This window comes from Oculina patagonica, chromosome 2 (assembly GCF_052425735.1).
Source record: "Oculina patagonica isolate OP01 chromosome 2, crgOcupat, whole genome shotgun sequence".
NCBI classification, from domain to species: Eukaryota; Metazoa; Cnidaria; class Anthozoa; order Scleractinia; family Oculinidae; genus Oculina; species Oculina patagonica.
Genome location: NC_135759.1, coordinates 32,128,603 through 32,142,369, shown reverse-complemented (window position 1 = coordinate 32,142,369; position 13,767 = coordinate 32,128,603). Strand labels below are relative to the sequence as shown.

Sequence of the window (13,767 nt, the reverse complement as noted above, 5' to 3'; positions counted from 1 at the left end):
CCGGATTGGTTTATCGCTTTATTTGTGATGAACCAGATGTGCTTTCATTGGCTACTGTATACTAACTTCTCGTGATATGTCGGCCTGACAAGTCTGACAACATTGATATTATTTTGATACTGTCGGGTGACCCAATACATGCTGTTAACACTTCCGGTATATTTAGGGTTGAGGTGGCTCGCGGGCATTAATTCTTGGCACGCAAAATTAAGAATTATTCATAATAATCCTCATCTGGTTATGGTGATACTCTTTCCGCGTGGGGAACTTGACACTTTTACCACGGATGTAGTACCAGTATCACGTAGTTGCAAATCAATTCTTCATTCTTGTCTACGGCCAAAAAAGGACATATTTAAATATTTTTATGCTCTAGCACACTGCTGTAATGTGTGAGAAGTTAATACAACTAAAGCATTCAATTTTTGGTTTTAATATTTCCAGTGTCCACTAAGTGTGCGTGCGATCCTTGACAGGTGGTGGAAACCTAAACCCCAAAAAAATGTTTTGTTTAGTAAACTTTCCAGCGACTTCCGAAGTCTTCCGCTCTTGTGATGGTTTAGATAACACACTGTTGGACACTTTCCACTGAAATGAGCAAATTTAAATAAATTGTTTTGCCAGACTATTACGCACTTCGTACGCACGAACGTCTTCCTGTGCAATTTGCATTTAAAACAAAGGATTGCGAAGGATATTTATTATACATACAGACTTTTATTCGCACCCGAAAACAATAATAAAATTCAGAAGTATTGTTAAGTTTAGACGTATTACTGAAAGTCCTCCGTAGTGGAATTTATTGCAACATTGGTCAAGAACACGTTTTTGAAAAATTAGAAATGTTTCACTTAAATTCGTTCTTTTCACGATATCGCTTTAATTAGAGGCTCCCAAAATAGGATCAAACTAAATTGGGTATCCAAAGTAACACTAAATTATTTATCATGTCAGGCATAAGCTAATATTCAATAAGCAAGGTGTATTGAAGTTGTGTTTATATGGTTCAAACTCACGCAGAGTTTTGCCAACAAAAGTGAAAATTACTCTTTGATGTACTTCATAGCAACAAACTGACTTCATAACAAAGGAATAGGGGATGTTTTTATTGCGAGAAACGTCGCTTGAAGTGTCAAAGCGCCTAGCTCGGTTTGAAGAATCTAAAGGACGACAGCAATGCCTTCTCCGTTGTCAAGGAAAAGGGGAATTTCAAAGAAGCCGGGAATCAGCCGGCAAAGGAATTTTAAACCAGCATTTAAAGCCGTAAGAAGTTTAGTAGATGATATTGCTGATGCAGAAGATCCCGAAGATCATGAGATGAAAAGTAAAATAGTTGGCCAAACATCATCTTCCTTAACTAGGAGCTACACTGGTTCTACAAATAAACGTCAGGGACATAAAAGTACGCCGACAAATCGGTTGCAAACTATTTCTCCTGACTCTTTTTTCAAGAAGAGTGGTTTGTTAGATAGTTTCGACAGCGACTCAGAAAGTGAAGACAACGAAGATGGTTCCTCTGAAGAACAAACCGAGACTCGTACACTGACAGAGATAGAGAGGCTCGAAGAAGTACAAACAGCCTTAGAGGAAAAAATTGAACAGACCAAGGAATTGCTCCAGAGAGAAGACTGCACCAGAAATCAAAGACTGCATGGCAAACAAAGGTTACGGCGACTCGAGCTTAAACTTGAAAAGCTGGAACAGCGTTTATCGCACGAGAGAAAAGGGAAAAGTCAGTGGACGTTTGTCAGAAAGGTTGTGAGAAAGCCTAAGGTTGGATTTCACAGCAGCGAGTTGTTGAACCGAAAGGTGCCATTGGAAATGTTGGCCGCATCGCTTGACGACACCCGACCTCATCTGGCTGATGTTGTTCTGCAGGAGATGGAACGCAAAGAATACACCGTTCAAGTCGATGATATCCCGCAGAAGCCAGAAAAACTGTTCAAATCTAAGGCACTGCATGAGTTTCATCTAAGTCTTTCAGAAGAACTGTCCCAACAAGAAAGCAAGGTAGAAGAATTTGCAAGTGAGAATGATGCTGACAGAAGATGGTTGCAACTTGATGACATTGGTGAAGAACTGCAAGACAACTTCAAGAAAGAGCAACTGTATCGAAAAGAGATAGATAAGGGATGGCTACGAATCAGTGACAGGCCTGAAGGTTTTGTAAAGAAGGTTCAAGATATTTCCGATACCAAGCAATCCAAAGAAGCATGGGTCAATATAAATGAACAAGGACGCCAAATGTTCGCAAGGAAAGTTTTCAGGGCCCATGTGAATGGTGACCCATTCCTGTCGCGTTCCTTGGATGGAAAACGAAGCGCATCAAACGTTCATGGAAACAAAGTTAGCACAGATGGAAGATCTTTTAAAAGTTCTCAAGAGACACTTCTTGACAGTAAAGACAAAGGCAAAGTAGGACGAATGGGAAGAAGAATCACGTCTTCCCGATTACCTCGAACTGCAACGGCCGTCAAAATGGAGAGCATTCCGGGGACCACTACTTTTCTGCCCCCAATTCCAAAATCAGAAGCTAAGAAACGTCCCAAAAAAGAACAAGTAGAAGAGATGAAGGATGAAAAAGATAAGGAGCAACAAAAAGAAAGGCTTCTGCTGGTTCCTAACAAGAAGCGACTAGCCAAAAAAAGAATGGAGATGTACCTAAAACAGCTGGAGTTCGCCAAATCTCACGGACTTGAAAAAAAGGAGATTTTAAAAAATGCGGCCTCTGCAGTTAAGGACTACTACGGTGACAAAGAAGAGCCAGTTGAACACGAAGCAAAAACTACTCCACGCAACACCCTGTATTTGATTGGGGCATTGTCAAAAAATCACCTTCGCCCTCCTACGGCGCCAACTTAATAAAAACACTTTAGTTAGCTCACACTCGAGTTTGGGTTTGTAGGGAAAGACAATCCTAAATTCTAATTAATAGCGGCAGTTTCAGTTGACATGTCTTGTACCATGTAATGTAATGTACCATGTCTTGATCAATATTGTCGAGAGGTCATATTGCCAGTTCGGAAATAGGCCGAATACAAAATTCGGAATCATTTACATAAGTAAGGCAAAACAAAATAATCTCACAAATAGGTAGAATATAAAACCTAACACGAATTTGGATCCGATTATCATTCGGACTGAACTGAATCTGTTGTTTATTCAGGTTTTCTTTGGCGGCCATTCTGTGGTCATACATTCTGGTGGTAACATCGATGTCAAATGTTTTAAACATTCGGTTTAAAACAAAGTTTAACAGTGAGTTTCACTGAATTCTTTTGAAACGAAAGTGCAATAAAATTTTTTGACTCCTATCGTACTGTAAATGTACATATCTCCATTCAGTGATATGAATTCTGTTAATTTTAGCATTTATTTTGAGTTGTTTTAAGAAAATTTTGAACTTGCTTTCTAGGAAAGTTAAACCACTGAGACTGAGGAATTGGACAAAATCAATTTAGTTGCCTCGAGGTTTTAATGTATTGGTAATGCGTTTGTCAGTTTGCACTCGCTCCAATTCACTCTATTAAAACTTTATCTCGAATTTGTAACTTGAAGTACTCAGCTTTCTGAGTACGCTTGCATTAAAGAGGACTTAGTTGAGGTCCACGTTTGTCTGGGGAACATCTCGTTTTCCAAAGAGAATTTTTACACCAGGTTGCCTACACCAAAATCCGAGCTCCAAATTACTGTAGCAGATGGTATATTAAAGGCACGCCGCGAGTCATCGGGGGAATTGCTCAAATCTCTTTTTGTTCAGTAAGTCCTAAACACGAGAGTGCGTTCTACATTTACTAAGTATGAAGTTTCCGAAGACTGCAAGCCAAAAGTTTCAAGGCGTTTCAAGTTTGTCCATGCGGTGTAATTAATTTCCATCTTCGCCATCGCTACCCATCCCCCTCGTGACGGCCCTTTGAAATCAAACCATAATAAGATATGAATTTGTATCAAATGAGTTTTGAGAAACTTTGGGTGTAACAAGTTTTCATTTCACTTGCAAACAATAAAAAGTTATACCTATAATCACTAGTATTACAATTCGTTTTTTTAACTAAAAAACAATGTACTTTACTGATTTAAAGTTTTTCTTAAAATCCATATAAACCTACATACAAACAACAAAACGTGTCAGTGTTCGATATACAAAATATAAAAATGTCACTCCAGATAGCTCACGCTCGCACTATTGGTGTCATAACATCGCGCTGTTCTAATGATAATGATGATGATGATAGCTACCATATTATAATTTTAGAAGGCAATTTGATTTGTGATGATTTAAGTACTAATTTTCAATATGTCAACTTCTAAAAGGAATATGTTTTGCCTGAAAACTACTTAAACAACCTGCAAAGTAATAAACACTTCAAAATAAACTTAGAAAACAATTCTAGAACACAATTCTAATACCAACCCCCCCCCCCACCCCCCCACCCTCCCCCTACAAAAAAAACCCTCATCCAAAGCGTCTTTTGGACAAATGTAAGCTTGGAGCTTAGCTTCGTTTTGGACTTTTACGATATTTAGTGTCACACAGAAATTCTGGTGTAACTTTTAGAACATACTCTTACATAGTTCTATTGCCACTACTGCCGTGGCAGCATCTCATCTAGATCTGCCACTGTATAAGCCACTACAGCCCACACTGCGGCACACAGGTCCATTGCATCAGGGTCCTGGACGGTCATGGTGTCACCATCTGAATGGTGAAAATAGAAGTATTTGCTGTTTGCATTGTCCAGGGATCCACCCGGTACCCCCTCACGGACCCAGAAGGTGATGTCACCACCAACATCAACAATGCTAAGGTTGGTGGCATTGATTGGTTTTAATAGACTCATGATTTCCCTCATTATATCGACTGCTTTGTCGCTGCCATGAAAGGCTATACCCTCAGGCATAAACGTTCCAATGTCAGACTCCATCACCAAGCTGAAGTTGCTGGCGTTCACTTTGTGACGGTTGTAGTACTGCTGTGCCCCCAGAAGACCCTCCTCTTCACCTGTCCATAGCACCATACGCATGGTGCGCTTGGGTCTCAGATTTAACTGACGGATGACTGACAGTGCTTGCCATGAAATGAATGCACCGCCCCCATCATCCATAGCACCTTGGCCAACATCCCAGCTGTCTAAGTGACCACTAACAAGAACAACCTGTGTGGACAAGAGGGAAAGACAAGATCTATGACCCTATGTCATGTTTATATCATACGTCTTGAAAAAAATATCACTCCTATGAGGGGTGGGGGCGGGGGGTGGTGGTATTCTCTTGTGGACTATATGGGAGGCTCCACCTGAAAGGGGTACCTTTTTCAGGCTGTAGGTATATTAAAAGGTAGGGGTTTCACTAATAAAGTATACAAAAGGGTAGGGAAAACTGTCATTTAGGTGACCTTTCAAAATATCGCAAACAGACGCATGTAACCTTAAGTATTTTGAGGGGTTCTTCAAGTGAAAGAGATGCAGTATCACTTCTGTAGGTATGTGAAAAGGGTACCATTTTCCTATCAAAGGTATCTGTCAAAAGGGTAAGGGTTAAAGCCTCGGAGTGGAGCATCCCCCCCCCCCCCCCCACCCCCAGAAGACACATAGCCCATCAGAGTTTTAGAAATCAAAATGCCAAGGATTAAAGTGAACTCTAATTTCAGTTTGAGATGCTTGCAAACATACTCAAACCTCCGCTAATGGCCACCTCCCTGCAATAACAGCACTCTACAATGGCCAAGATATTTTGTCCTGATCATGCACTTTAGTCAAGTTCTTGAAACCTCCCGACAACCATCCCCCTCTTTATGTAACAGCCTGTTCGTTCCACCACAAGGTGGAAGTTGTAGAGAGGTCCAAATGTAATTTGTTTGATTGTATAGTACATTATCCTCCCTGCTTACTCATTACAGGGTTTTCAATTTAAAAAAAAGTAGGAGGTGGAGATTTGAAAGTACCCGGAACACAACTGCGGCGCGCAAGCGGCGCCGTGCGGCGAAGCCGCACGGGGGGAGGGTGCGGGAGGGGGGTACCCCCTCCTGCCGTGGGGGTCTGGGGGGCCTCCCCCGGGAAATTTTTAAAATTTACATCCCCGGAGATGCATTCTGGTGCATTTTCAGTGCCAAAAAGTGTTTTTGGAGGCCCCCAGTTAACTTGATTAAACCACATCAAAAGAAGACGATACACTGTTTTCTGAGATTTACATTTCATGCGAAATGCTATCTCTTTTGCAGACAAGGAGCTAATTCAATTAGCATGTTGCTCACGTTCAGTCACGAAACAGGCAGTTGCGAAATAAATTATACGACATATTTAATGATTTGAATGTCTTGAAGCCGAAAAAAATTTAACCTAATGCATATTTCATTATTTTTGACCACTGTTTCATTCACAACAAACGAAAAAACCTATTTTTAGTTAATTAGAAGCTTTTGTTACAGACAGGACGGCTACAATTTGTAGTCGTTCCTTTCGACAAATGTCGGCAAGCTTGTTATTTTTATCACAATACGTGGGATCGGAAAACGCTTACCATCTGTCCTCCTTTGCTGTTTGAAGCCAAACTGGGTTAAAAGCGGCTGTGAAATCCGTCTTTTCATTTGTGGTAGGCTAAATTTCTTGTAGAAAGTAAGAGCGTCTTGAAAGATGTCTTTTTACCGAATCACAATTACCGAGTCGGAGGAGTGGAGACGAGTTTCACGATTCGCTTACGCAAGATCATGAAAAGGAAAAAAAGCGGGTGTCAAATGTCTAAGTATACGGGAAATGCAAATGGTTCCCGAATCACGCTAAATACTGTTGGAAACAACCAAAATCATCACTGAATAAAACTATAAAAAGCCTGTCAACAAGCAAATGATGTGGATTAATTTAATTATTACAGCAAGAGTTACAGTCTGTGCAAAAAAATCTTTCTCTTGAATCAGCTACATCATTGACGTGAAGTAATACTTTTGAGTACAAAAAGTAGCCGACGCAAATGTTAAAAGTAGCCGGCGACTTGCGTCGGGCGTCGGGTGCTTTTGAAACACTGTCATTAGCATTTATTATTGGGTAGTGACCCCTGACAGGCAAATTCCAGGAGGTATGCTAAGAGAGCTAAGAGCAGCAGGGGGTGTGGTGGGTGAGGCACATCGTCTGCCATTGGCTAAATGTTCACAACAACTCACAATTCTAATTAATTTTACTTTACATAATGCTAAGTGACATCACCAGGGAGGCTAACGAACTATGAATAGCTCTTATATTTTGATTTGTGCTGATCTTAAACTCCAGTGAAAAAGTAGAGTAAAATCTTTTCTAATGCCACAGAGCCAACTTTCCATACAGTAAAACCACCGATAAACAAAATTCACTTACCTGTTCTGGATACTCACTGCCTTTGATCTCAGCAACGGTGTTCCTAGAAACTGCAGGTGGCAAAGTTTTAGCTTCCATTTTTAAATTGATAACTATTTTTGTTCCTCTAGCAGCCATCCGTGCTAACATTTCTGCATCTTCCACTGTAATGCAAGCTGTGGGAATTTTCTCTACTCCTAAAGGAACAAATCAGAAAACAATAAAGAAATAATTGGAGTTGAACCTCCCCTTCAATGGATGTGAACAGTGATTAAATGCACAATAAATCACTGCAGTCTGCCCTTCTTCCACCCCTCCCAATGGCTGATAAAATTCCAGCGTTAAGAGTGTTCTGTCGGCCAAAGACATTGTTTTAAAATTCATCATCTTTGTGTATGTGTCTGCCTGAATAATTAAAATTGCCTTGTCATGACAAACAATACATGCTGCTATTCTTGGAGGCCGTGTTTAAAAACTTATTTAAAACTGCGGCAACTCAACTTTGCCATAAAATCACTTAAGGAAGTCGCTTGCCGTAATTCTAGGGGTAAGCTCTTCCACAGCTGAGCACCACTGTATGTAAAACTTCTCTTTAAATAGTCAGTGCGTGGTTGTGGAAGAGTCAGTTTGTTTTCAGTGTCCATTAAATGGTAAGAATTCAGGCTATTGCGAAAAACAAAACTTGATGTCAAATTATTCTGGAGTCAGACCATTAAAGGTCTTATACATCATGATAGCTTTTCTTTTTTATCTTTAAGTTATAAGACCGAGTTTCTGCCACCCAAGTGCCAGGAACAAATTGTTCAAGTTTATATATATGTTACTTTCATAGCTAGCAGACATTAATTACATTGTGTTGTTCCAAAAAATATCCATATGTGATACAACTCCCACGAAAGGCTTTTTGTATTAAATCCCCCACCCCTCTGAAAATTCCAGATAATTTCCAAACTTTCCTTTAAAAATTTGGGCTTTTTGACCCCCTCCCTCCCCCTTGGAAATTCCGGTGACGTTCCATGGGGTGGGTATAAATATTTTCTGGAATTACATATTACCTGTTTGATAATCTTGCCAGCCAGTATGGGGACTGTAGATAGAGAAAGGAGTCACAGAGCGAATAAGAGAGGCCAGTCCACCAACTTTGGCTGTTTCTGCAGCACCAAGCTGTCGATAGATCACTGATGTCCCATAATCTACATACTTCTCATTAAAAACCACAATTTTACCCTTAGCCTGAAAGTTGAAAAAAATAAACAAATGCAGAGTAAGAAAACTGTTATTGTGTAGAGCTTCAGAAAGGAGAGGTTTTGATGACCTTATTCTTTCTTTCTTCTGTGATATGAGTGCTTATATAGCACATTTACAAAGCTTGTGATCAATGTGAAGATGGTATCAAAGAATTTATAATAAATATTACATATTAGTCACAACCTTGGCTGTCTCATAGCTGAGGCCACTTATCTTGGTTTCTGAAGAACAGATCAGAGTGACTTACAGTATTACAGAGCCGTAAACCTATGGAACAGCCTTGATATTAAAATCAAAAACGCTAAATCTCTGTACTCTTTTAAATCAAAGCTTAGGGATCATCTTCTTTTAAACTTTTAATCATTATTTTATTTAGTTTTCAATTTTATTTGTAAATATTAGTGTTTAGTAGATCAGGGTTGGAAACTAAAATTTCGGAGCACTCGCCATCTGGGCGAGTGACCTTCAAATTGCGCTCGCCCAGATAAATTTTCTCTCGCCCAGTCTCCTCCATTAAAGAAAGGAAAATTTAGCCCCCCTCCTCTAACAATTTTAATCACGTTCAATACTCATTGTGCCACAGTGGTGGTCGATCATGATACAGACTGCAATCTAATTCTTGAATGAAAAATCGCCAAAAAAGACCTTACTTTACAATTTAACCATGAGCATGCTTACTTCAAAAGTTGATACGCAGTTTTCAATTTGATACATCTTCCCAAATTCCTGTATGTTGCAAGCAAAGTGTCGAAATTGTACAGAAAAAGAGGCAGGAAAAGCAATCTTGCCGCGTTTCGTGGATCAGTGGACGCTTACTTTGAAAACTATAATCTGGATATGAAAATCGTACTCGCCAAACTGGGCGAGTGATCCGTGATTTGTACTCGCCCGACAGTTTTCACACTCGCCTGGGCGAGTGGGCGAGCGCTAATTTCCAACCCTGGTAGATTTATTTTTTATTGTAAATAGTTTCTGAAAAGCCCTATGGGGAGATTACTATTAAAGTTCTTATTCTTATTTCTACTCAGTCCCCCCTGGATTGGATACTTGTCCATCCATCCGGCCCATGGAGCATTTTAATACACTTAGGTGGAGAGAGGCAGTATAAGGGTAAAGTGCCTCATCCAAGAAAATAGTAAAATGACACCATGGTCAGCCAGGGCTCAAACCCAGACATGAGTGTTACCAGAAATCCTGCCGTTTTTGTACAAGTGTTTGAATGTATGGTTATTGCACAGTAAAACATAAAACACACCTTTGAAGCATTAGCATGAAGTTCATCAAAGGAGTTGACCACAAGAACCTCCGCGGTAATACCATCTGGTGGCGTACCCACACTACCTCCCAGGCCAAGCAGGGCAATAGGTTGAATTCTTGGTTCAATCAATTGCGCCGACTCCTTTCCTCGCACCCAGTGCGTGACATTTACATCTTCACCATGTACATTGTCAAGCTTGTCATTCTTAAGCTCATCTAACATATAATCTATTGCATGTTCAAGATTAGCAGAACCTGCGACTCGGTTACCAAAAGTGTCCACAAATGTTGCCAGTCTGTTATAGACTTGATGCTTTCCTGGCCCTTTAGTTAGGAAGTCTATTATCTTGTTTGCATCATCTTGGTGCTTTGCTATCTCGGTCTTTAACTGCCTGGAGATGTGCGAAGCTTCGTCAACTCGACTGGCTGATGCCAGTGAACATAATGGTGAGCACAAACACGAAAGGCATAATGCAAAGTTCCAAAGGTCCATGGTGATCTGCCTTATAATTTAGAATGGTGAACATGCATGAGATGAGGAAAGAACTCTGGTTGGGTCAAAAGCAAATTACTTTTTGAAAAAACTGTTTGGAAATTGTGGACTAGCTAGGTTTTGAGGTAGGGTGTTAACCATTTGGAAGAACAGACCACTTTAGATGATCATTGATTAATGGTAAGTGTTTTTCCAAAAAAACTGCAATCCGACCAAAAGAGATGGCGTTCCAATTTATAATTTAGTTTGTTTTCCTCCCGGAGGGAGGCTCCACCCCTAGGTCCAACCCCTTTACCCTTTTATATACCATTTTGACAGAAAAGGCACCCCTTTCGTATACCTTTTATTGGAAAAAGGTCCCCCTTTCATATACCTACATGACATGACATTTACTTAAAACAGGACGTTTTCTTGACATTTTAGTGTAGGGCTTAAAAAATTAAGACGATACAGCCATAAGTTGTGCCTGTTCAAAATATTTAATTTAAAGGCCTTTTAAGCTTGTGAAATCCCTACCCTTTTTGCGTTAGACGAAGGAGAGCGCAAGCCTAATTTTGTTTTTGCGTCCTGTGTCTTTTGAGTTGGTATGCCTGTGTACTGTTATGCGGAATGAATCGAGCCTTAATGTGCGCGCACATGTATGGACGCCAGATTGGCCGCCCCGATTGATTTTTGCAGGGGCAATTCTCGACCGGGAAACTGGTAGCCACAGATGGCCTGTCATGGAGAATAGAAGGTTATCATCCAAGGTAGCAGAGTTGTCTTCAGCCACCGAACGTCATAAAAAGAGTGGAAAGCGAGTAAGTCGATGCGTAGTTTCGTACGGAGTTCGTTCGTAGGTAAACCAGCGTATTTCGTTGTGTGAATGTAATCTGCGTATAGTGGATTACTGTGTGAATTATGTCTGTGGAATTTTAAATCGAAGTAAAACTATTTCCAGAAGTTTGTGGAAAACGATAGTGCCAAACGATAACAGGTCAAGTGAAATAAATAATTATTTTTGTGTACATAATATTTCATTCATTCTATGTTCTTTTGGCACGTCACACAATCTTTCTCACACTTATCCTCCTCGCGTTTGGTTCGGTACTGAAGCATAGTAACTAACTTTGACATAAGGCATACTACAAGTAGGCCGACCATGTCGGTTTTTTTGCCACTGCCTGCTTACCTTGGGTCTATTTTACCTATAGGTCGAACGCACTCCCCTGATCTCTGATTACTACTAGTATATACCTGAAGCCTGCAAATGGTAACCCTTTCAGGCAGAGCCTCCCCGTATAAGCCATTATAGGGAGTAACCCCCCCCCCCCCCCCGGGCGGTTCCTTTGATGGGAGACTGGATCATGGAAACGGTACAAATGCCCGTACAAATGCTACCGAATTTTTCTACAGAATGAAATAACTACCTCAAAACGAAGTCCAAAACTCCTGATTTCACAAGCTTTTACACCGAGGTTAACCCTAACTTTAATGACTACCTAGTAGTATATTTAAAAGAAGGTTTATTACAGAAGACACAAAAATGTCGGAAATGTTTTATAAACACGAACAACCGGTAAGTTATATATGAAATGTGTTCGCCATGACTGTACCGGTACCCGTCAATAAACTGTGACACCTAAACATTCTGAAAGTAAATAGCTTACCGGTAGTTAACTCTACCACAAAGTACAAAACCAGCAAGTTATCAGAATATTCATTGATCGCTCACCTTCTTCCGCGCTGAGACCGCTGAGACTGAAATAGAAGACCCCAGCGGTCAGTCACGTGTTACGATTTCATTTCCCCGATCTTTTATCACAAACAAGGGATCCCCCGCTGGCATTTGCACGGGTTCCTTTTGTGTTCTTTTTCACTCAAGCGAAGTTTTCTATTAATTGTTTTATCGGTCGTTTCTGTTACGTTTAAAGCGACCACAAGAGCCCTCAAGCCGAACATTCTTTCTGCACCATCCCTACTCCCCTCCCCATTATAGCACCACCCACACAGGCAGAGTACAGGCGTTTTTCACCATTCTCGTCCCAGCCGGCTGGCTAAGAGAAACGATAGGGCTATGGGGACGAGAATGGTTTTTCACGTTCCCATAATACACCGTGTTTGTCCCCCAAAAATTCTGCACATACATTGTTTTCAATTTATCTTTATCTCCTATAATAATGTAGCATGTACCGTTGGTGTTGTAAGTAGCGTAAGTTTCTGTTATAAGAATGGGCGTCTTTGTGTTGCAACATGAGCCTGGTTTTCCCAAAAAAAATTGTCTTGGGACGATCGTAAATCCCAAGAGAAATTAATACTGCTTATGCAAAAATTTCGGGGGGGGGGGGGGGGGAACAAGTTGTATCATGGGAACGGTGAAAATGGCGAATTATAGACTCCTTTAGATGTTTTGTAGACTCAAGTTCATTCATTACTGCCACAGGAGCCCATTACCCGGAGCGTGCAACTTCGGTATATTTGTGCAACGGCGTTTTTACAAATAAAGTTTTTTATAGCTAAGCCTTTCCCGCGAAAATTACTGCTTCCGATGAATTCAGCTACTTCTTTGCGAGGAAATACTGAAATCATCGCTTGATGAAATGCTGTCAGAACACTACGAAAAAGTTACCTCACATGTATCCGCTATGTTAACTTCCCAGGTGGACGAGGTACTGTAGTTACGTATCAACAGTCTATTAGGAAATCACTTGTGATTGGCTATAGGAAACCAATTCGCGGGAAAATCTTATCTAAAAATAACTTTACTTGTGAAATGCCGTTTCACAGACAAAGTATGGAAGTTGCACGCTCCAAGGTTCGCAAGTCGTCGAGATATCTATTGCGGAACCCGCTTCTAAATGCTAAGCCTAAGGCTCACAGAAGAATTTCTTGCAATTAAATAGGAGAAACCAATTGGACCGAAATGGGAACAGGTGAATTTTTCTGCGCTTCGTATTTACTTCTTGTCTTTATTCGATCCCGTTGAAAGCCGGGATATAAAATGAACGAGAAGGCCAGAACGAGAAGAATAGTTGCTCTGTGATCGAGAGAGAAAGAGAAATATTATTTTTTTTATGTCTTTTTGTATCCTATTTTTGGTAGATTTAATGTACCGTTATTTCGAGAAAAAAGTATTTAAGCGTTCTGGTACCAGTTAGGTGTTAACTTAAACTATCAAGATCAGCTACATCATCTAGCCGTTAGTCTATAAAACGTATGTTACTTACTGCAATGTGTTTTTCTTATTCACTTTGTTCTTCCTGTAACTCCTCCGCGCGCGACAAGTGAGATCTTCTAAGTTACCGACAGTTGATTCTCTGTGGAGAATTCAGTGGATGGGATCTTTAGCGTTTTCTCTTTTTAGGAGTCATAGTTAGAAAAAGAAAACTGACAGTTGACACCTGACAAATACGGCAGGTTACAGCTTGCAAACTGCGCTTGTCTATAAAGGGCACTTCTCTAAGG

At 40.4% G+C, this 13,767-nt stretch overlaps 2 protein-coding genes across 2 annotated transcripts; one reads left to right on the top strand and one right to left on the bottom strand.

Moving 5' to 3' along the window:
* Positions 1 to 965: 965 nt before the first annotated feature.
* On the top strand, positions 966 to 3,865 carry LOC144644190 (uncharacterized). The gene has a single exon (XM_078503617.1). It carries the CDS (start codon positions 1,177 to 1,179, stop codon positions 2,860 to 2,862), a length of 1,686 nt encoding a protein of 561 aa, XP_078359743.1. The 5' UTR covers positions 966 to 1,176; the 3' UTR covers positions 2,863 to 3,865.
* A 134-nt stretch (positions 3,866 to 3,999) lies between these two features.
* On the bottom strand, positions 4,000 to 12,194 carry LOC144644191 (carboxypeptidase Q-like). The gene is made up of 5 exons (XM_078503618.1): positions 12,038 to 12,194; positions 9,829 to 10,333; positions 8,381 to 8,558; positions 7,347 to 7,522; positions 4,000 to 5,156 (listed from the first exon to the last, which is right to left on the bottom strand). Exons 2-5 carry the CDS (start codon positions 10,321 to 10,323, stop codon positions 4,587 to 4,589), a joined length of 1,419 nt encoding a protein of 472 aa, XP_078359744.1. The 5' UTR covers positions 10,324 to 10,333; positions 12,038 to 12,194; the 3' UTR covers positions 4,000 to 4,586.
* Positions 12,195 to 13,767: the final 1,573 nt, after the last annotated feature.

What these genes read in the sequence shown, in the direction of transcription:
- LOC144644190 (XM_078503617.1), top strand. Translation starts at nt 1,177, where the DNA reads ATGCCTTCTCCGTTGTCAAGGAAAAGGGGAATTTCAAAGAAGCCGGGA.
- LOC144644191 (XM_078503618.1), bottom strand. Translation starts at nt 10,323, where the DNA reads ATGGACCTTTGGAACTTTGCATTATGCCTTTCGTGTTTGTGCTCACCA. An exon ending in TTCATGCTAATGCTTCAAAG is followed by an intron (nt 8,559 to 9,828) that starts GTGTGTTTTATG and finishes TTCAACTTTCAG; the next exon opens with GCTAAGGGTAAAATTGTGGT. An exon ending in CTGGCAAGATTATCAAACAG is followed by an intron (nt 7,523 to 8,380) that starts GTAATATGTAAT and finishes TTGTTCCTTTAG; the next exon opens with GAGTAGAGAAAATTCCCACA.